Consider the following 22,102-nt stretch of genomic DNA (forward strand, 5'->3'; position numbering starts at 1 on the left):
CCCTGGGGTGGTCTTGAACATCTGAGCTCAGGCAATCCACCTGCCTCAGCCTCCCAAAGTCCTGGGATTACAGCTGTGAGCCACAGCCCCAGCAAAGCAGTTTTTTACATTAACTCTTTTACTTCTCCCAGCACCCCTGTGAGGTGGGTACCACCATCTTTCCCCATTTTACCAATGCAGGGACATGTCCATCAAGCCATGGAGCTAGAAGACTTGACCATCTGGCTTACTCTTAGCTACGGTGTTACCTCTCAAACAGTTACATAGGTATCTTTGCTTGTGCTTGGAATATCTCTGGAATTTAATCTTCATGAGGGCAGGAATTTTTTTCTGTTTTGTTCACTGTCATATCCTCAGGATATAGAACTGGTTCTTAGTAAGTCCCCAGTAAATATCAGCTGAATGAAGAGGAATAACTAATTGAACATATAGGAAACTGGACAGTGGGTACCTTAGGAGGGGGGAACCGGAGAACTGTAGGGATAGGAGTCTTTTTTTTTTATTTTTTACCATATATCCTTTTGAATATTTTAAATTTGTATCACGTACAATCAACTTTCTAAAATACTTTAAGTGATGTTTGTGAAGAATGTTCAGTCATATGGAAAGATGGCAGTCATATTAGGTCAACTGAAAAATCAGAATACAAATATATATGCACACATAATACACAGTGTATATCTACATATATATTTATAATATATTTATATATATATACCTATATAATATATAATATATTTTATATACATATATAATATATAATAATATTTATCTACAGTATAACCTGAGATAGATTTTTCTTTCTTTCCTTGGAGCTTTCTGTATTTTAAAATTTTTTTAGAATGAGTATGTGTGAATATGTAAAACATTTGTCTTTTAAATGTTAATTCTTCTTTTTCTATTTTCAAAGATGCTTGTCATAGAAAACTCAAGAATAGGCCAGAAACAGTGCTTCACGCCTGTAACCCCAGTACTTTGGGATCCAAGGCAGGAGGATGGCTTGAGGCCAGGAGTTCAAGACCAGCCTGGGCAATATAACGAGACCCCAGGGTGTGGTGGTACACGCCTGCAGTCCTAGCTACTTTAGGGAGGCTGAGGTGGGAAGATCACTTGAGCCCAGGCATTCGAGGCTCCAGTGAGCTCTGATCATGCCACTGCACTCCAGCCTGGGTGACAGTGACAGACACCTTGTCTCAAAACTAAAATATATGTGTACAAATATATGTACGTATGTATACATATAAACTCAAGAATACAGAAAAATTAAAGCAAACATCCTCAAAATTCCTATCTTCTTTCTACCCCACTGAGAAAAATTCTAATGAAATTCTTAGCAAACAACTTCCCAGATATTTCTATTTGCCTATGCAAATCTCTGAAGGAATTTACACACACACACCTTCAGACACATGAGGCATATGTAATTTCACATGAATGGAACTGTTTTCACTCAATAAGATATTGTGCACATCATTCCCATCCATAAATATACATGCATTACCCTTCATAGATAGACGTACCACACACACTTCATTTAAAGTGACCGCCTATTGATGGGCACCGAGTTGTCTTCCAAAGTTTTGCTGTTATAAATAATGCTGCCATAAACATCCTTGTATGTACATTATAGTCACTTGCTCAATTATCTCCCTGGGAAAAAAATGTACTATTTTTATAATCATATACAACATACTTTATTTTTCTGTCAATTGATGATCCATTTTGAATGCTTGCCAGCTTTTCCTCACATCTTTAATTTCTAGGAAATAAAAATTAGCTCTGCTGAAATAGAAAGAATATACTCAAGCCAGAGCCAGGTGGAGGATCAGGAATCCCTACAGACCTGTGAACAGAATGAGATGCTTTCCATCGGGATAGAAGAAGTAAGTGACACGGTGTGAATCCTGACCTTATCAGACACTAACTTTTCTTTCTAACTGAGCACCTGCCCCACATTAGAAACTTAAATCTCACCAGAGCACTGTTACCATCATTACCATTGTGTGTTTTCAGGGTGCCGGGCTACCTTCTATCAAATGAGTTAAAGATTGGAATTAATGTGTAAATTGACATAACTTTCACTTACCCTTGGCAGGCATTCATCCCATCAGCTGCTCTCTTATAGAATGACTTTCTCTGCAGGTGTTTGATATTTTGCCCCTGTTTGGAGTGTTGCAGCCACACAGTAGCCACCAAATGTCATTCACCTTCTATGGACATGCTAACATCATTGCACAAGCTAAAGCTCTGTGTGAAGTGGAAGAAGGACCCACCTACGAAATAACACTAAAGGGAGAGGCGTCCCTGGTCAACTATTCCTTTGACACCAAGGATATTCACTATGGATTACAGGTATCGCAAACCATTGGGTGGAGATTTTCTGGTTTTGCCTTAAGCATCTTAAACAAATCTCTCCTGAACCCCAGTCATCGTAGTCTTGCCATCACCCCTGTCCTTGATCTCCCATCTGCCTCCCTAACCCTGACCATCCTCCTGCTGCCAACTATTTGCCAGATACTTGCATTTGCTTTTCTTATCGTCTCCTGAAACTGAGCATGTTAGATGCTCAAGGTCACTTCTTCACTTTCAACCCAGGAGCCTGTTCCAACTTCTGCATTTCTTTCAATAGCACTACCATTTTCTCCACCCTTGGGTTCACAATCTCCAAGGCTTTTCCTCTGCACTCTCTCCTTCACCTCTCCACATCCTTCTAAGCATCCAGGATTTGCTGACTCATCACCAGGGTCCCTCTCTGAGTCAGTTTTCTCTTCCCATTGCCACTGATACCACATTGCAGGGTCTCATCAAGCCATGCCTAAATTATTACAGCAGTTCCTCCCACACTGTAATGTGCCTATGAATCACCTGGGAGTCTTGTTCAAGTGCAGATTCTGATTCAGTAAGTCCAGCGACGTTTTCCAAAATGGTGTTGTCATCATCCCATCAGTCCCTGACCAAGTAAGCCCAGCAGCATTTGGCAAAGCAACGTGATATTGACCAAAGACCATGGTTTCATATTCCAGTTTCACTTCCTCTTCGTATTCTGGTTTTACTCCTCTTCGGATTCCAGTTTTACTTCCTCCTGACTGCATGACCTTGGGCACATCACCTCTCCAAGCCTCAGTGTCCCTCATCTATAAGGTGGGAATGGAGTAGCAGGCCTATCCCACCAGGAGTTGTCATTACTTAAAGCGTCTGGTCAGTGCCGTGCTGGGTCAGAGTTGGCTGTCCATTGTCATGAGTCCTTTGGGTCAGAGCCCATTCCTCCACCTGGGTGAGGCTATCCTAAGCCTCTCTATGTGTAAGTTTTACTTCCCATAATTCCCTATTATAGTCCATACATTTCATTGTGGCCAAGCTGTCTAGCCACTGGCCCCAGTGCACCCCAGCCTTTCATGAGGTTACACTTTCTCTTACCTTATCTTTCCCATCCTCCACTCTACCAAGCCCAAACCTCTATATCCCATAAGACCCAGCTCAGCTCCTTCCACAGTTATCTTTTACTTTACATTCCCTTGGCACTTAATGATAATCTTTGCCATAATATAATATACTTTCCCATTTTTGTTTTGGAATAATTGTCAATTCCATCAGTACACATTCTCTTCCCAATCAGATTTTGTGTTATGCACTTGGAGACCATATCTCCTACCAAATTTCAATGAGGATTGAATCTCCATTACATAGCTCCTTCATGTATAATTACAGAATCGTGTGCATGCATGTGTGTTTATAGATCAAAGATTGTGCCTAAAATCTGATTCACCTAGCACCTACTGAGACCATCTCCATGATGCTGACCAAATAGAATTGTCTTTCCTTCCTCGTCTCCAGGGTCCTTTGGGCACTTGGTTTTGGCTCATCTCTGAGTATAGTCTTTGAAGCAGTCAGTCCTCACCCTAGCTTTTCCTGAGGACCCCCAAAGTGGCCTGTTTGTGGTTATTGGGCCTGCTAACCCAGCTGGTGAATTATGTTAGCAAAATTCCAAGAAAAAGAACATGACTGGCCTGTTACACCCATGGTTCTCCATCTGAATGGAAAAATTCATTCTAGAACATTCTAAACTCAAATCTTTTGTTTTTCTTACAGTACAGAATCCAGAAGGCAAATGTTTTTAATGTAGAAATCTTACTTTAAGATTCTCTATTACAAATTCCTGTAGTGAAAAAACTGAGACCCAGGAAGGTGAAATGCTCAGCCCCACAGCCATACCTAAACTAAATCGGTTCTTAGGAGAACTAACAGCCAGGTTTCCAGAGTCTAGTGCCCCAGTAGGCATTTGTTGTGATGCTGAGATGTAGATTGACCAGTCTTTATATCAGGAGCTGTCACACCTTTATCTATGAGGCGTGTTTCTGCACCTTTGTCACGATCAAAGACATGTCCCAAGAATGGGTGGCAAAGGAGTCACTCATCTCCTTCTCTTTCAAGCTGTTTGACCACGTCACAGAGAGGGAAATCATGCTGACGAACACGGGGAAAGTCGGCTTTGAGTTCAAGGTTCTGACTGACCCCCAGTCTTCTCCAGACAACCTTCTCCCTGGAGTGCCACTAATCCTGCCTCTCTCCGTAAGTAAACAGTGGGAGGGGCCCGAATTCAAACCTACAAGCCCCACCCCGATGCAGGTGAGTATTCATGGCCAGGATTACAAGTGTGACTTTTTCTTTTTATTAAAACTGAAGAACTCTCAGAAGCAGAAAAATAATAATAATAAATCCAAGCCACTTCACTCATGTATTAAACAAATATTTAGTCCCTCAGTAGCCACTTTCCAGGCACCAGGGATATAGCAATCAACAAGACAAATGCAACCCATGGATTTATTTCCCATGATAATGAGACTAGTTTATTTCCACCGATGTCTTCACACTGCCCTTGTAATTCCCGAGGGCTTCCTCTCCACTGACTTCAGCAGATGTGAAACACCAGCAGACTGCGCTGAGCCAAACTGGTTTCAGAAGCAAACAGAGAAAGTGGTTCCTTGTTCATATTATGTTGATCGATCAGTTTTAAGGAACATTTGCTGAATTTTTCTCATTATGAAAATAGCACATAATTGTTATAGAAAAAAATGGAAAATATTTTTTAAAGTGTATTTATTCATAATCTTATAAATCCAAAGATGATGAGCACCATCGTCTTTGATGATAAAGTCTGTTCTTCCCCTAAATTATCTCACATATTTGGGTTTACTGCTGGTCTCTATTCTTCATTGCTCTGTATGTCCCTACATTAATGCTATACTATTTTAGTTGCTATGACTTTAAAAATACATCTTAATATCTGTTAGGTCAACTCCCCTTTTGGTTTTTCCCCAGTTTGTCTTAGCTAATCTTTTGAATTCACTTTTTTTGTTTTTTTGTTTTTTTGTTTTTCTTTTTGAGACCAGGTCTGGCTCTGTCGCCTAGACTGGACTGCAGATCTCAACTCCCTGCAACTGCTGCCTCCTGGGCTCAAGCAATCCTCCCACCTTAGCCACCCAAGTAGCTGGGACCACAGGCATGCACCACCACACCCAGCTAATTTTTGTGTTTATTGTTTTATTTATTTATTTATTTATTTATTTATTTATTTATTTATTTATTTATTTTAGAGACAGGGTCTTGCCATGTTGCCCAGACTGGTCTTGAACTCCTGAACGCATCCCAAAGTGCTGGGATTACAGGCGTGAGCCCCATCTCACCCAGCCCAAATCCACTCTTGTGTTTTGTTTCTCTAACTTCCTGACTTGAATGCCTACTTTTATTTTTTTTCTTAGTTAATAATGAAAAAATGTAAGACTATCCATTTGCCTAAGGACACCTTTGGCCTTATCCCTTATATTTTAAGAAAATTACAAATAAAAAAGTAGATGTCAATTTTATGTGTTTTATACATGTTAATATTTAACTATTATAATTTTCATTATCTAAATTATAGTTGTCTTAAATTATAGTTTTACTTACAAGTGTAATTTAAAATACATTTTTCTTTTTTTAATTTCCAAATGATTAAGATTTTTGCTTTTGTTATTTAAATTGTTACTAATATTGAGGTTTTTTTGAATCATGATCAGATAATATGGTCCTCTAAATTCCTACTTAGTGAATTTATTAATACATTTTAATGACCTAAAGTGATTTTTAATACTAATAAATGTTTGAAAATAATGTTACCTGGGCTATAGAATCCAGATTATCATAACTGGAATCTCTACTAAATTAACCTGAATAATTGTAACATTAAAATCTTCTGTATCTTTTTCTGTTTAATTTTTCTAAGACTCAAGAGTGGTATATAAAACTTTTGTCCATTTCTCATTGTTTTCTACAAATACATGCACCTTTTTGTTTTATACCCTTTTGTTTCTGTGTTGACACAGAAGATCTCATGACTGTTAAGTGTTTGTCATGGACTGTGTGTTCTGTCTGCCTTCAGTTGCATTCTTGTTCCCTTTGAATGCTCTGCTTTGAAATCCGCTTTGTTTGGTCTTAATATTGTGATTGCTGCTTTCTTTTTGCCTTACATAATTTGCCCATAGTCTATGTCATTTTGTTTTAGGCTTATCATTCATAAAACATATGTATTGGGATTTTGTTTTTTAATCTTCTCTGAGAGTCCTTAAGTTTCAGTAGGAATATTTAACACATTCTTATGATTAGCAAAACTGAAATGCTTGCTATTATTTCTTTCGTCGTATTTCATTTGTCTATTTTTAAAATTTCCTTAGAGTTTTGTTTCTATTCCATCTTTTTGTCATAACTGCTATGTTTTCGTTGCCCTTTTCTAAAGTTTTTTAAAGCATTTGAATTTACATTGCTGCAGTTATTGTAAATTGATAACAACTCTATAGAGAATAATTTGGCCTTATCTATCAAAATCACACTTTGACCCAGATATTTCATTTCTAAGAATTTATTCTACATACGTTTTCCCATGTTTGCAAAACGATGTGTTTATAAGATTATTTCGTATATAATCTGTAATGGCAATAGCAAAAGGTCAGAAACAAACTAAATGTCTGTCAGTAGGAAACTAGTTTTTAAAAATATGTTAAAACTATGTAATGGAATAATACATAGCAACTAAAACGGATGGAGCAGCTCTAGATGTAGTAATATTGAATTAATTGTAAAATATATTGTTAGGTAAAATGAAAGGAAAAGGAAGACGAAAAAAACTCTATATGCTACCATCTGCATTTAAATATACATATATTGCTGGGTTCACTTAGCTAACATTTTACTTACGAGTTTTGCACCTTTGTTAAGTGATCATTGGTTCATAAATTTCCTTCTTCATGCTGCATTTGATCAGTTTGGATATCAGAATTAAAAAAGGGCGTTTCTGTCTTTTCTATTTCCTGAATGGCTCGTAAACTAAATTGATTATATGTTTTTTGAAGGAGTGGCAGAACTTGCTTCTAATGCCGTATATTCCTTTGTCAGGGTAATTATCTTCATTTTTCAGCTTCTATATAGGATACAGATCACTCCAGGGTTTTTGAGTTTCGTTATTCTTTTTTTTCTAGGAAATTGTTAATTTCACAAAAATGTTTTAATATACTGACATAAAGTTTTCTCATAATCATATATGATTTATGTACTGTTTTACTATATATTTATGAACCATTTTTCTTTTTACATTTTTGGTGACTTTTCTCCTTATCTTCTTAATCAGTCTTGCCAGTTTTGTGTATTTTATTCATCTTTTTTCAAAAAACCAGTTTTTGGATGTATGAACCTCTTCTGTTTCTTTGCACTCTATTTCATTAAATCTCTTACTCCTTTCCTTCTTTTTTTAGGTTTACTCTGTCATTATCATTGTTGTTTTAAGTAATTTAATGAGTTGAGCCTGTAGCACATTCGTTTTCCCTTTCCTGGTCTTTCTACTGCGTAGGGCTTTATCAGTTCACATCAAGAGCAGGCATTGAAAGTTTACTACCTTCCTGGAGTTCCTGAGGTCTTTAAAAGGAGTTTCCAGATACAGATCGCCCACCTGGACCCGGAAAATATCACTCTGAGTGGAGAGGGAATCTTTCCCCAGATCTGCCTCGATCTCCCCAGGAACCTTACAGGTACTGTTTCACACTGGAGTAGTTCCCCACTGGGGGACAAAACAAACATTTTCACTTTGCTTATTGGAAGGTTGCTGGCTACTTACTTTATTTGCTTGGAAATCCCCAGTGGTTCTCTTCCATGTCATTCCTCAATTGCCAAATTGGTGACCTGAGTTTGCTGAGATAAGAAATGGTCTATGGCAGCCCCAAATGAAGAACTGTGGCCAATTTGGCCATTATTGAATTACTGACAGAGGGATCAGGAAATTTACCTCCAAAGGCTTTTCCTCCTCCCATGCACTTTCCTTGTGGCCCCAGTCTCCTTTCCCTGTGACGTTCTCCTAGACACCACTGGGAAGGTGAGAGCCAATGAGCTTCCAGGCGTAGAATTCTCAAAGTATAAACTGCACAGAAAGGCAGACACAGATTCTGAGCCCTTATGTTGGCATTACACAGGGTGAAGTCTAAATTAGACTTTAGTAATTGTCTTCCCACTTACATTTTCCGGTTGTATCTGGACCCCAGGACTAGCCTTTTGTACCAGAATATTTCTGTCTTGGCGGATTCCAAACCTCAGCTGAGCAGCCCTTTTAGCTACAGACTGTCTCTGGCTCTTTGTTCCTGATGTCAGTTATAGGACGATGGGTGAGGGAAACCTCTCACTTCTTATGAATCTCTCTTCAAGCTCCTTGAAATCTACTTTCCCTAAAAAGCTTCAGACTAAGTCCTCCCACCCAGCCTCTTACCCCATTTCATGCAGTCACTAACTCTCCTGTTCATAATCATCCACTGAATTCTAATTGTCTGTTCCCTGAAAACTTGAAAAAAAAAATATGTGTGTGTGTGTGTGTATATATGTGTGTGTGTATATGTGTGTGTGTGTGTGTATATATATACACACACAACACCCTGTCTCTATTTAAAAAAGGTCTCTCTCTGGGCTGGGGGCGGTGGCTCACTCCTGTAATCCCAGCACTTTGGGAGGCCGAGATGGGCGGATCATGAAGTCAGGAGATCAAGACCATCCTGGCTAACACGGTGAAACCTCGTCTCTACTAAAAATACATTTAAAAAAAAATTAGCCGGGCACAGTGGCGGACACCTGTAGCCCCAGCTACACGGGAGGCTGAGGCAGGAGAATGGTGTGAACCTGGGAAGCGGAGCTTGCAGTGAGTGGAGATGGCGCCACTGCACTCCAGCCTGGGCGACAGAGCAAGACTCCGTCTCAAAAAAAAAAAAAAGGTCTCTCTCTGTTACCCAGGCTGAAATACAGTGGTGCAATCATAGCTCACCGTAATCTTAACTCTTAGGCTCAAGGGATCCTCCCGCCTCAGCCTCCTGAGTAGCTGGGACTACAAGTGTGCACTGCCATGCCTGGCTAATTTATTTTATTTAATTTTTTTAAGAAGGGATCTCACTTTGTTACCCAGGCTAGTCTTGAATTCCTGGTCTCAGGTGATCCTCCCATCTCAGCCTGCCAAAGCACTAGGATTACAGGTGTTGAGCCACAGTGCCTGGCAATAAATGTCACTAACACTAAAACCATGTTACACTCTCGTATATAGAGTTCCAGCCAGATGAGGGTTACTCCAGCTCCACATGTAATTTTCAGGAAGGAAAACCTTTGCCGTACGGTTGAAAACTGGGCACCCAGCTGGCCTCATCAGGGCAGTAGACATGGTTTGGCCAGTAAGGGCTTTAAAATAATTTAAACTTGAACACCATTAGTTGGGTCTTCTGTTCTCCAGCTCACTATATTCACAGCATTTCCTATTGTTTTATAATAGGCTTTAAAAACTTTTTTTATTTATGCATTTATGTATGTATGTATGTATGTATTTATACAGATTCTTGCTCTGTCACCCAGGCTGGAGTTCAGTGGCAGGATCTCAGCTCACTGCAACCTCCACCTCCAGGGCTCAAGCGATTCTCATGCCTCAGACTCCCCAGTAGCTGGGATTACAGCCACGCACCACCATGCCCAGCTAATTTTTTGTATTTTTTGTAGAAATGGGGTTTGCCATGTTGCCCAGGCTTGTCTTGAACTCCTGAGCTCAGGCAGTTCACCCGCCTCAGCCTCACAAAGTGCTAGGATTATAGGCGTAAGCCACCACACCTGGCCTATAGTAGGCATTTTTAAATAACTTTCCTACCTTGCCTTTCCAAGTATTTGAATTTGCAATGGCGTAGTGGTAAATTCAGGTGGGAATCTCTCCACTGATTACCTACCCTCACTGATTCAGGATGACGTGGCATATTTAGTGTTAATTAAAGCAAATTGACCCAAACATATTTTTTGTTAATTGAGATTTAATAAACGTAAAAAGTGGCTTAAAGGGTGACCGGCTGTCTGGGTTTGTCCAGCACTGGGAGAGCTCCAGGGTGTAGGGGTTTAAGTGCTGGAACCAGGAAAGCCCCAAGCAAGCCAGGATCAAGTGGGTCACCCTATGAGTGGCTTCGAATGTTACTGCTTTCAAGTTCTGGAGAACCAGCCGGTCATTCAGTAAAGCCTAATCTCGTTGAACTCAGTGAGATCTCTGATACAAATTCAGCTCTCAAATCACCTGACCCTCTGAAGCAGGGAAAGCAGGGCAGACGAAGTATCCAAAAGTCCACTTCCCTTCCCACCTTACCAGGGGCTGAGAGTCTGTGTTTGGGACATCATTCATATTTTTCTGACCTTCCTGATTCTGCTCTCCTTCCAACCCCCACTTCCTACCCCGGCACAGCGAATGAAAAGTATGAAACATTCTTGAATCAAGCCAGGAAAAACACAGACAAAGACTATAACAAATGTGAAACGCTCGATCACTTTGATATAATAACTGAGGAAGTGCCAGAGGATGAGCCTGCTGAGGTAAGGCAGCTCCAGCCTGCGCAGGATGCCTGTGCAGAAGGGCGGTGTGTGCAGAGTGCACAGGAGGTGTGTGCAGAAAGGTGCTGTGTGCAGAGTATGTGGGGTGCATGTGCAGAAGGGTGCTGTGTGCAGAAGCCCAGGGGCAAGAACATGGTCTCTGAGGTACAGAAAGGAGAAAGACAGAGATAAGGCAAAGAAGCAGGAAGCTAGGAGAGGCAAGATGAGCCCACGAGGTGAGCTATCAGGTGACTGACCTATTAAGGTTTTTGGACTTCATCCTCAGGGCAACCAGAGGTGTGGCCTAATCGACTTCGCATCTTCAAGAGATCCCTCTGGCTGCCTTGCGGATCTCTGAGGGGACAGGAACTTGGGGATGATGAGAGTAGATTCGAGAGATCAGTTTTTTTAGAAGCTGTTGGAGGGCCAGGTGCAGTGGCTCATTCCTATAATCTCATTACTTTGGGAAGCCAAGGATGGCCTGAGGCCAGGAATTTGAGACCGGCCTGGGCAACATGGTGAAACTCCATCTCTACACTTTTTTTAAGCTGATGGAGTAATTCTAGGTGAGAGATGGTAGTGCTGTAAGCAATGGTGATGACAGTGGGGACAGGGCGAACTGGTTCAAGGAATATTCCAGAAATAGAATGGTCAGGACTTAGGCATTGACTGGATATGGGCGTGGGGTTGAGGGGACCTCTAAGTCTTGCTTGGATGACAAGGTAAGGAGAGGGAACTGAGACAGGAAACTCAGGAGGAGAAACGAGGTCTTGGTGGGATGGGAGGGAAGAGAAAGGGGTTCAGCTGCTTCCCGTGGCTACCGAATGTGAGATTTCTGTGTATCATCTGGGAAGAGCAGCCAATAGGGAACCGGAACCACTGCTGGGCACCTCAGAGAGAGAGAGAGGTTGGAGAAAGTGACTTGAGAGTCATCAGATGATCGTTGCAATCACAGGAAATGGGGAGATTCCCTAGGAAGTGTGTCTAGTGAGCAGGAAAAAAGGCAGATTCAGAATGGAGCCCCAAAGTACCCCAGCATCTGAGTAGGGGAGAGGGGTGGCCAAAAGGTTCTGGAAAAGTCAGGAGCATGTGGTGCCACAGAGGTGGGAGCCAAGTGAGGGTCTCTGGAGGAGAGAGCTTCTCAGCTTATAAATAAGGATGGGATAGGAAGGCAAAATCCCAATATGTCCTCCCTCATCACCCCTGAAAGTCCTGTTTTAACAGTCTATTCCTGACCATGACAGCTGCCATCCCCCTGTGCTCTTCTTTCCAAATGCAAATGTGCATCAGAATATGTTCTAAGGAAGAATCATATATGTGGCTAGAGAGCCCTTAGGTTGGTTAAGAGGCGGCTCTAATGTGGGGGAGAACGGTGTCATGGGAGAGACTGGGAGCACCAAAACCCACTGGCGATTATTTGTTTTGCAGAAGCCTGGTTCAAGTACAAGATGCTAAAAGTGAACCTTAGCACCAAGGATGATAATAATTAATAACATCAGTTGCCATTTATTGGACTCTTATACTAAGCCTGTGCCACACGGTTAACCTGCACTGTTGTCTTGTTAAATCCTCCCACAATGAGGGTGGGGGGAGAATGATGCCGCTGTCATCTAAATTTTAGTTTTACAGAAGTGAAGTGCATGTCCCAAGGCAAGCACAGAGCTAGGATTTGAACCCAGGCCCAGCTGCTAAGATGATCTCTTAGCCTCTGCCTTCTCCTGCCAGCCCCGGGCTGCCCACTGGAAGCAATGGTGTGTCTCCACCTGCTTACTGGTTTCCCAGGCTGCACCTTATCAAAGCCTAGGAGAGCAGTGGGGTGGGGTTTCCGTGAATATGATGATACGTGCAGAGCCAAGCTGGTCCCCATGAGTAGGGCAGGGTGGACCACTCGTGGCTCAGGAGCCAAGTACAGAGTTGGCTTTGTTGCTCTGGAATCCGTACAACTGTCAGCGGACCCTGCTCCTCTCCCAATTTGTCACACTTCCACTCTCACCTCCTGTGCCTCACTGGGCCATGGCACACATTAACCTTCCCTGCTGGGCCCTAGACCTAAGGATTAGCCCTTTGCAAACAGTATTTGTCAACCTTTTCCATTATCACTCCCTAAAAATCCATTTTAGACCTTTTTTCCTAATACTCTCCATGAAATATTTTTATTTGTTATCTATAAAATGGAATCTCCTGGAATAGTTTGATATACACTTTTTAACTTTTTATTTTGAAATAATTGTAGATTTACAGGGAATTTTAAAAAAAGGGTTTTCCCAACAATAACATCTCGTGTAACTATAGTACAACATCAAATCCATGAAACTGATGTTTGTACAGGCCACAGAGCTTATTCAGATTTCACCACTTTTCTATGCGTGTGTGTATGTGTGTGGTGCAGTTCTGTGCAATGTTATCACATATAGATTTGTGAACCCAGCACTGCAATTAAGATGCAGAACTATTCCATTACCACAAGGATTCCTCATGCTTCCTGGGGAAATAAAATTAAAAACAAAATCTCCTTCCAACCCAGAAAATCTATCCACAAAGGTAGAAGAGAAAGAAAACAATTTTATTATTGAATAAGCATTAAACCAGAATGTAATGCACATCACAGGCAATTTGCTGAGAGATTGCAAAGACGGAAGGAAGTCTGCCCCTCCTATAGAACCAACCAGATCCAAGCCATTTCATTCATGTTCTCAGAGTAAATAATGGCTAGTCTCAAGTAAGAGGACTTGACACCATCATTTGTCACACATAGTTTATCCTAAATCGACATCGTAATTGAGGTGACCAACTGTGTTAACTAATTGGCTTTATCCAAAGGAAAAACAAACTTATCTTTCTAGCAGGGCCCCATGGAAGCTAGGCTCCCATCCTCTCCCAGAAACTGGGACTAGGGACTTCATCTTCCTTGTTGATTACATGTCAAAGAGATGGTTCCCAGGTCCTTGAGAAAGACACTTCTGGGTCCTAAAGCTGGCAAGAGGGTTATTTCACTTTTTAAAAGATTTATCTACATTTCAAAGAGATAACATTTCAAAGAACTTAAAATTACAGATGTTCTAAACTAAATACTCTAAGCAAAGGGGAGGAGGAGAAGTCTCTTCCCTTATTTTCAACAAGGAGAACTAAGCCTCATTTTCCATTTGTTTTTGGCCTTACATGGGACTAGATTATAACCACACACACCCCTCTCTCCCTGTCCCTTACCTCTGGCAGCCACTCATCTGTTCTCCATCTTGAGCCTTTTATTATTGCAAGAATGTTATATAAATGGAATCATACAGCACAGCACCTTTTGAGATTCACTTTTTTCATTCCACATAATGCCCTTATAATCCATTCAAGTTGTGCACCTCAATAATTCATTCCCAGCTGGGCGTGGTGGCTCACGCCTGTAATCCCAGCACTTTGGGAGGCCGAGACGGGCGGATCACGAGGTCAGGAGATCGAGACCATCCTGGCTAACACGGTAAAACCCCGTCTCTACTAAAAATACAAAAAAAAAAAAATTAGCCGGGCGTGGTGGCGGGCGCCTGTGTAGTCCCAGCTACTTGGGAGGCTGAGGCAGGAGAATGGCGTGAACCCGGGAGGCGGAGCTTGCAGTGAGTGGAGATCGTGCCGCTGCACTCCAGCCTGGGTGACAGAGCAAGAGTCTGTCTCAAAAAATAATAATAATAATAATTCATTCCCTTTTACTGCTGAGTATTCCATGGTATGGATATACTGATTTGCTTACCCTCCCCACACCCTTCCCAGGAAAAATTTAATGCCTTAAACATACTGTGTATCTGTTTCTGTTCTGTATTCCCTTTGGGGGTCACAAATCATTGTAATATTTAAGATATTTTCCACCACCCTCCAAGAGCTAATTTTTGCCTCTTTGGGGGTGATATTGTCCCTGTTGAGAATGCATGTTCCTAAAGAATTTGCTGACTTGCTCCTCGTTCTTGCTTCAGGTAAGTGCTCATCTCCAGATGGAGGTAGAAAGACTTATAGTCCAAAGCTATGTCCTAGAACATCAGAAAACAACCACCCCCGATCCTATGGATGACACCTGCTTCAGCCATCGGAGTCGCTGCAAACTGGCCAAGTGAGTGGTTTCCAGTGACCGCCCTTCTGTGCTGTGCTTGTTTCAGAGTGTAGCAGAGCAAGCAGTGCCGCCTCGTGCAGCATGCTCCCTGAAACACTGGCTGATCATCTCGGAATGAAATCCACTCATCTCAGTTATCCACCATCCCCTAGCATCAAGCCAGCCGGGCAGGTTTCTGCCTCTTCAAGTGAGAGCAATACAGCTATGTCGAATGGACAGGCTCTGCTTCAGGTCCATAAGGGCCCACACTGAACGTGTTCTGAGATAATGGCCAAAACAGCGATGTGAATCTCTGGGGGAGTTAACATTGTTTCTAGTCTCCGTTTGGGTAGCCATTCGTTGTTCTCCAATGTGGAGAATAAAATTGTGCACAAGAGGTAGAAAAAAAAAAAATCAGACTCTTTCACTTTTGGAAAAGTAGACTTCCAGGTTTGAAAGTGACTAGTAAGTCTATTAACCATTTCAGAGTCCAGCTGCCAGAGTACATCCTGGACTTTGGCTACATCATCCTTGGCGACGTCCGAACCCATATCATCAAGATCACCAACACCAGTCACTTTCCAGTGTCGTTCCACGCAGACAAGCGTGTCCTTCATGAGACAGGTACCCAGGCTGGGGAGACCCTTTCCTATTGCACTTGGTCATTTCTCACAAGGAACCCATCAGTACTGTTCTGTATTTGTCCACAAATACAGAACAGCATTTGTGCCTCTGGGATCAGCTAAAAGGATTCTTGGGCTATTCAGTGATCCTTTGAGCAGTCATTCTGACCCAGTGGGGGCTTTCTCTAGAGCAGCTCTTGTTTGCTGTTTCTCTTTCCCACTAAGAAATTTTTTTTGTTTTGGTCCAGGATTCAGTACCAAGCTAGATCGTGTAAAGAATCTGCCTCATTGTGAAACAGAAATATTTGAAGTGAGATTTGACTCACAGGGGGCCAATCTTCCTGTTGGAAGCAAAGAAGTCATTCTGCCCATCAAGGTACAAGGCACCACTGGGCCCACCCGGCCCTGCAGGTTTCCAGCTCTGCTTGTGATCGCCCTAAGATAATCCAGTTATTATTGCAGACCTGTGATTCTTGTTTTCCCCAACCCCATGCCACATGATAACTGCAGTTTATACCCTCTCCAGGTGGTTGGAGGGCCAGCAGTTCACATCCGTCTCCAAGCCAAGGTGACCATTCCAACCATGACTCTCTCTCATGAAAAAGTGGACTTTGCCACAATTCAATGTGGACAGTGCCTGGTGGAAACTATTCAGCTTTCCAATCATCTCCAAGTGCCTTGTGAATGGTTTGTCCAGAGCCAAAAGCCTGTTGACAAGGTAAACGAGCTGTGGCCCATTGGTCCTCCTTTCTCCATCTCCATTTCAGCCAGATTTGTAACTCTAGGCCTTGGCACTCATCATTTCAACCTCCTGCTCAAAGACTCAGTGGCAACAGTTGCCTCCTGAATAAAACCTGGGCCCTTAGCCCAGCGCTTGAGGTCCTATCAGGCCATGCTGTCAGGTGGAATGTCTTATTCATCTTTGTACCTCTGGTATCTACACATTCCCTGACACCTGAGAGGTACTCAGGAAATGTGGGTTGTGTGAGTGGAAGGTAAATGAGCTCATTTTCCATAGAAGGTGATCTAATTGTCTAATATGTATAAACCAGCTGGAGAAACACATGCCGAAGTACTTAAGACAGAAACTACGTGCTGAATTAAAGCCAAAGACACGGATCTTCGAAATCCAGCCCATTTCTGGAGTCCTGGATCCTGGTGAGAAGTCCAACGTGCAGGTGAAATTCATGCCAAAAGAAGAGGTGAGCTTTAAAGAAACGTGGCTTCATTTCGATTCTCTGGACCTCTTTGAGCTTTACTCAAAGTCCATGCTTATTTGGGTCTCAAGGGAAGCTTTGAGTGACCTGTGCCTGGCATTTCTGAATATGGCATCTCAAGCACTTCTGGTTCATATAGGAGCTGTGTGGCCTGGTGGTCTGGAATCATCAGACTAAAATATCAATTTTTATCAGAGGGCCGGGTTTAGTAGCCTTCTGCCTCTGCACACTTACATGCTGTGTGTCTTTGAGGAAACTACTTAGCCTCATTCAGTCTCAGTTCACTCATAAATAAAACAAAAAATAGTAATATTGTATATCAAAAGTCCCTTATTGAAATTCTGAAACCCAATAAGATCCAAAACTGGGGGTGGGGGTTTTGAGATTTCATAAGCTTCGGACCAAAACTCATTTGGCAGAAAAATCTCATCTGAATTGACATGAGACCATTTAACCTTTATTTGTACCACTTAGTTTTCAGAGTTAAACATTGCCACCAACCATTAATGTGTTTGATTACAGGGGACCTGCCCCAGACCCTGCTGAGGGTATTAGGTAACATAGGGTATATACACTGTGTTTACTATTTTAAAAAATCTGAATTTGAAAGTATCTGGCCCCTGGGTTTCAGATAACTTATTGTCAACCTATAATGACTACCTCCTGAGGTCATTTTGAAGATTAAACGCACAGTATTGAATAAAGTACACAGCATGCTGCTCTATGTAAGTAAGTCTCTCAATAACTATCATCATCAGTAGTCGTGAAAAGTACGTCCCAGTAGATGGCCTCCTGGAGCCCCATAAATGTTTCTTTTGTGAACATAATCAACTCAAAGCTACTTCTGATCAAGAACGTAGTAAAATTAATAAAATCCTAGAACCAGAGAGAATCTCAAGAGGTTGCACTGGAAAGACTTTTATTCAAAACCTAAGGCACTTGGGAAATATATTTTTTTCTATTCTGTTATTTTAAAAGAAAAATTGATCTGTGTTTTATAGAAGAGCTATGGTTAACTCCCATTTTCCTTGTAATCGCTTTGAGGAAGTGCTTAAGCACCTTCAGTGAGAAAGAGAAAAAACAAACAACTTCCTATGTCATTCTAAAATAAAACCCATGTTTTTATCATTATCAAAATCTTCCCAGTCCGTTTAAAAGAAAATTAGCAATATGTTTGTTGTTCTTAAAGAGTCTTAACATTTTAAAAGGGTTTACTCAAGATTGTGGATTTTTTCCATTACTTAATGAGGGAAATATAGTTAAAAAAAAAAAAAAAAAAAAGTAGATTTGTTCAAGCAGTTTCATGAATGTTGAGTTGGAATTGGTCAAAGTTAATAAAATGTTTCTACCAATTAAGAGAGAAATTTATTAGCTGTATACAAGGAATTGGTTAGCCCTGCAGGCCATACAATCCATATATCTGCATCATCATCAACATCAGCAGTGCCAAGAAATCAATGACATCCAGACCAACAATTCTTAGGCATTATAACATGCTCAGGAAAATGAATGAAATGTTTTAGAAAGATTTCCATAAGCAGCAATTAAAATATAGAAGTTTGAATCATAAGGTACTAAGCCCATAACTATATAGAAACCCCTCTTAGCCAATAATTTATCTTATTGTGTCCAGCAATAGATATTTCTGTGTGTATGACTGTATACATTCCATCCATTTGCTTTTTCCCCTTCAAGCTAAGATAGGAGGTCTTCAAATTGTGATTTTCCTAATTTCCACTCAAGCCAAGCCACAAGTCCAGCTATACCAGAATAACCTAGGCATCTGGTTAAAAATGCTGAATCCCAGCCTTACTCTGCCCCTACAGAGTCAGGGTTTCTAGGGATGGAATCTGAGGATCTGCATGTTTAATAGGTTCCCCAGTGAAATCAGGCTAGGAACTATGGGATGGAAAGTAGATTTGGGTACCATTTTGAGAAAACATATGAGCAGTTATGATATCACTATTGACCAGTATCTGGTTGTAATTGTATCTGATGAACTGAATGCCCCAGGTCTGGCATTCTGCCAAACTCTGGGAAAATATGCAAAGTACACGCTTCAGAATCATCACTCCTCGGGAGCAAGGGAGCTGGGGTCTTTTTACCGTAAATCCCCAGAGTCATTGCTTGATGAACTAATTCCAGATGGTATCATTTCCCTGGCATTTCTGCCCTGCCCTCCCCTGCCCATGAGCAGCAGGTCCATGAAATGAGAACCTTTAGGCCCAGAGGTGCAGACAGGGGCAGTTGGAAGTCTGAGCACACTGGAAGATCCGAGGGATGTGACAGTGACACTCAGAAGGCTTGCTACACATGATGAAGCACTTGATACAAGTGCTGGAATCCTAGATGCCCAGAATGGATTTGATATCTAGCACTTGGTACAATGCCTGCCATGCTGAATACCCAGTACTTATATTAATTCAGTAATGTAAATTACTCCTATGCAATTTTATTATAAGTTTTCTCTCTTAATCTTAAGAGAGATAACTTTTTTCCCCTCAGCAGTGTTTTGTTTTACATGACATGTAGTGGAAATAAATTCAGATGCTTGTTTTGTTTTTATGTTTTCCAGAAATTCTACAGCCAAACCCTGGTGTTTCAGATTGCCCAGAGTGCTCAAAAGCTTACCCTGCTGGCACGTGGGCAAGGTCTAGAGCCACGCCTGGAATTTAGTCCTTCAGTCCTGGATCTGGGGCCACTGCTACTTTGTGCACCTGGAGACGAGGCAGAGGTGGTAGTGAAGAATCCCTGCAACTTCCCCATTGAGTTTTATTCCTTAGAATTTGATCAGCAATATCTCATAGAAGAAAAGGTGAGCAGAGGCCAAAGCCAAACTCTGTTTTTCTACACGTGCTGGACCCTGCTGTGTACTCATGCTCTTTTCTCTGCATGCAGTAACATCCTCCTGGCCTTTCCTATCTTTTTCTCCTTGAATTCTTCCTTGTCAATTTAGCGATCACTTCTCTAGAGCTTTTTCTGAGCTACTTCCCCTTGACCTGAGTAGAATCCTAGACATTTTAAGCAGCTAATTGAAAAACTAATGCATGTTCATGGTTTAAATTCAAACAGTAAAGAACCATATGTAGCAACTTGCCAATATCATTGTATTTGAAATTGAGTTACTTGTAGACAGCGTGTAATTGGATCATTTTTAAAAATATCTTTTGCCAATCTCTGACTTTAGTTGATATATTTAGATAGTTTACATGTAGTGTAATTATTGCTATGTCAGGACTTAAGTCTGCCATCGCATGTTGTATTGTTTTTGGTCTGTTTACTTTTTCCTACTTTCCTGTCAGTTACTTCAACGTAATTTAAAATTCCATTTTTATTTACTCAGAGTGTTTTTTGGGTGTATCTCTTTGTATAGCTCGTTTAGTTATTGTTATAGGTATTACGTTATCTGCACATAACATTATAATCAACTGGTATTGACGTTTTACCAGTTCTAGTGTAATTTAGAAAACTTTCCTCCATTTAACTCCCTTCAGCCTTCCGATTTTTAATATAACTGTCTTAAATATTTTTCTTACATTAGCTAGCACTATAATTATTGTTTCAACTGCTGAACATACATTTGAAGACCCCAGAGGAAAGGGAAAATGTATTATATTTGTCTCTCTTTTTACTCTTTCTGTTCTTTCTTCCTTTCTAATATGCCAAGATTTCTTCTTTTATTATTAACTTCCTGTTTAGAGAGCTACTTTTAGCTCTGCTGTTAGGGTATGCCTGCGGATAGAAATTTCTTAGTTTTCCTTCGAGAATGCCTTGACCTCCCCCCTCATCACTGAAGGATTTGTTCACTGGATATAGAATTCTGAGCTGGCAGTTCTTTCATCCCTTGGAATATATGCCACTTTCTTCTGGCCTCCATGGTTTGATGAGAAATTCAATGCTATTTGGATTATTTTTTTCCTCTGTAGGGAAGGTTTCATTTCTCTCTCAGTTCTTTGAGGAATTTTTCTGTGTCTTAGTTTACAGAAGTTTGACTATAATGTGTCTTGGCATAAATTTCTTTTGGTTTATTCAGTGTGGGATTTGCTGAGTTTCTTGAATCTGTTGATCTTTATCTTCGTTCCAATTTGGAAATTTTTCAGGCATTATTCATTTCAGTACCTTTTTCAGCTTCATGCTCTTTCTGCTCTCCTTCCAGGGCTCAAATAACACTCAGATATTTTGTTACCGTTTTATAGTTCTTTAAGGCTCTTTTTTTTTTTTAAGACTATTTTATCTGTTTTCCAGAGTAAGTTAATTTCTATTATTTTATCTTCAAGTTCACTGATTCTCTTCTCCATCCATTTCATTCTGCCCACATAGTGAGCTTTTATTTTGGTAACTGTATTTTTAAGTTCTAAAACTTTCATTTAGTTCTTTTTTATATCTTGTGTTTCTTTGCTAAGACTTTCTTTTTTTTATTTGCTTCAAGTATGTTCATAATTGTTCACTAAAGTATTACAATGATGGCTAGTTTAGAATCTCTGAAAGATAACTAATATCACTATTACCTTGAAGTTGATATCTATTCATTTTCTTTTATCATTCAAGCTAAAATGTTCCTGTTTGTTACTATGATGAAGGATTGTTATTTAAAACCTGGGCATTTTTGGTATTATGTTATGAGACTCTGGACCTTATTTAAATTTTGTTTTGGCCTTTTCTGAAACAACTTGGGCAAGGAGAAGGGAGCACTGCCTTCTTACTGTCAGATGCAGGTAATAGTCTAGGTTCCCTCCTTGGCCTTCTTTGACAAACAGTAGGAGGAGCTCTTCATTACTGCTGGGCAGGAGTGATATTTCTGGCTGTCTGCAAGGCCTCCATTGATACCTTCCTGGCTGGGAGAGGCAGGAGTGCCTTGTTGCTACTCTCCACACAGCCTCCACAGACTCTGCATGGAAAGGTAGAGGGGTAGCCATATTATCCAGGACCACTGGGTAATGACGAAAGTTCTGACTCTCCACTAGACCTCATCTGACACCACCCCAGCAGAGGGGAAGAGGGGCATTTCTTTACCACCAAATGGACGTGGAAGTCCAGGCTCCCTACATGGGCTTTACTGACAGTTTTAGAGGGGAGGGGAGGTCTTGTTACCCACTGGCAGGGAGGACACTCCTAAGATGTCCCAGACTTGACAGGTTCATTTCCTGCCCAGATCTGGAGCCAATCATTTTTCCAAGGAGCCCTTGTTCCTTTTAGTATGAAATGGCATTTAGAGATCACAGTCTGGACCACTGGATTGTGACTTTCTAGGTCATTTTAGTAAATAGAACTAGGAAATGTGATTTTTAAGAGGGGAAAAA

General features: G+C 41.0%; 1 protein-coding gene across 1 annotated transcript in view; it reads left to right on the top strand.

Annotated features, from left to right (window-relative positions):
- Positions 1-22,102, top strand: part of HYDIN (HYDIN axonemal central pair apparatus protein) — a 390,515-nt gene that overhangs the window by 212,332 nt on the left and 156,081 nt on the right. The window contains exons 25-35 of the mRNA XM_023210374.1: positions 1,764-1,883; positions 2,143-2,352; positions 4,432-4,569; positions 7,880-8,057; positions 10,769-10,896; positions 14,850-14,983; positions 15,450-15,586; positions 15,834-15,961; positions 16,112-16,303; positions 16,638-16,787; positions 19,378-19,617. Coding sequence (XP_023066142.1) covers positions 1,764-1,883; positions 2,143-2,352; positions 4,432-4,569; positions 7,880-8,057; positions 10,769-10,896; positions 14,850-14,983; positions 15,450-15,586; positions 15,834-15,961; positions 16,112-16,303; positions 16,638-16,787; positions 19,378-19,617 — 1,755 coding nt within the window. The remainder of the gene's footprint in view (positions 1-1,763; positions 1,884-2,142; positions 2,353-4,431; positions 4,570-7,879; positions 8,058-10,768; positions 10,897-14,849; positions 14,984-15,449; positions 15,587-15,833; positions 15,962-16,111; positions 16,304-16,637; positions 16,788-19,377; positions 19,618-22,102) is intronic.

Source organism: Piliocolobus tephrosceles, chromosome 17 (assembly GCF_002776525.5).
Source record: "Piliocolobus tephrosceles isolate RC106 chromosome 17, ASM277652v3, whole genome shotgun sequence".
Lineage (NCBI taxonomy): Eukaryota > Metazoa > Chordata > Mammalia > Primates > Cercopithecidae > Piliocolobus > Piliocolobus tephrosceles.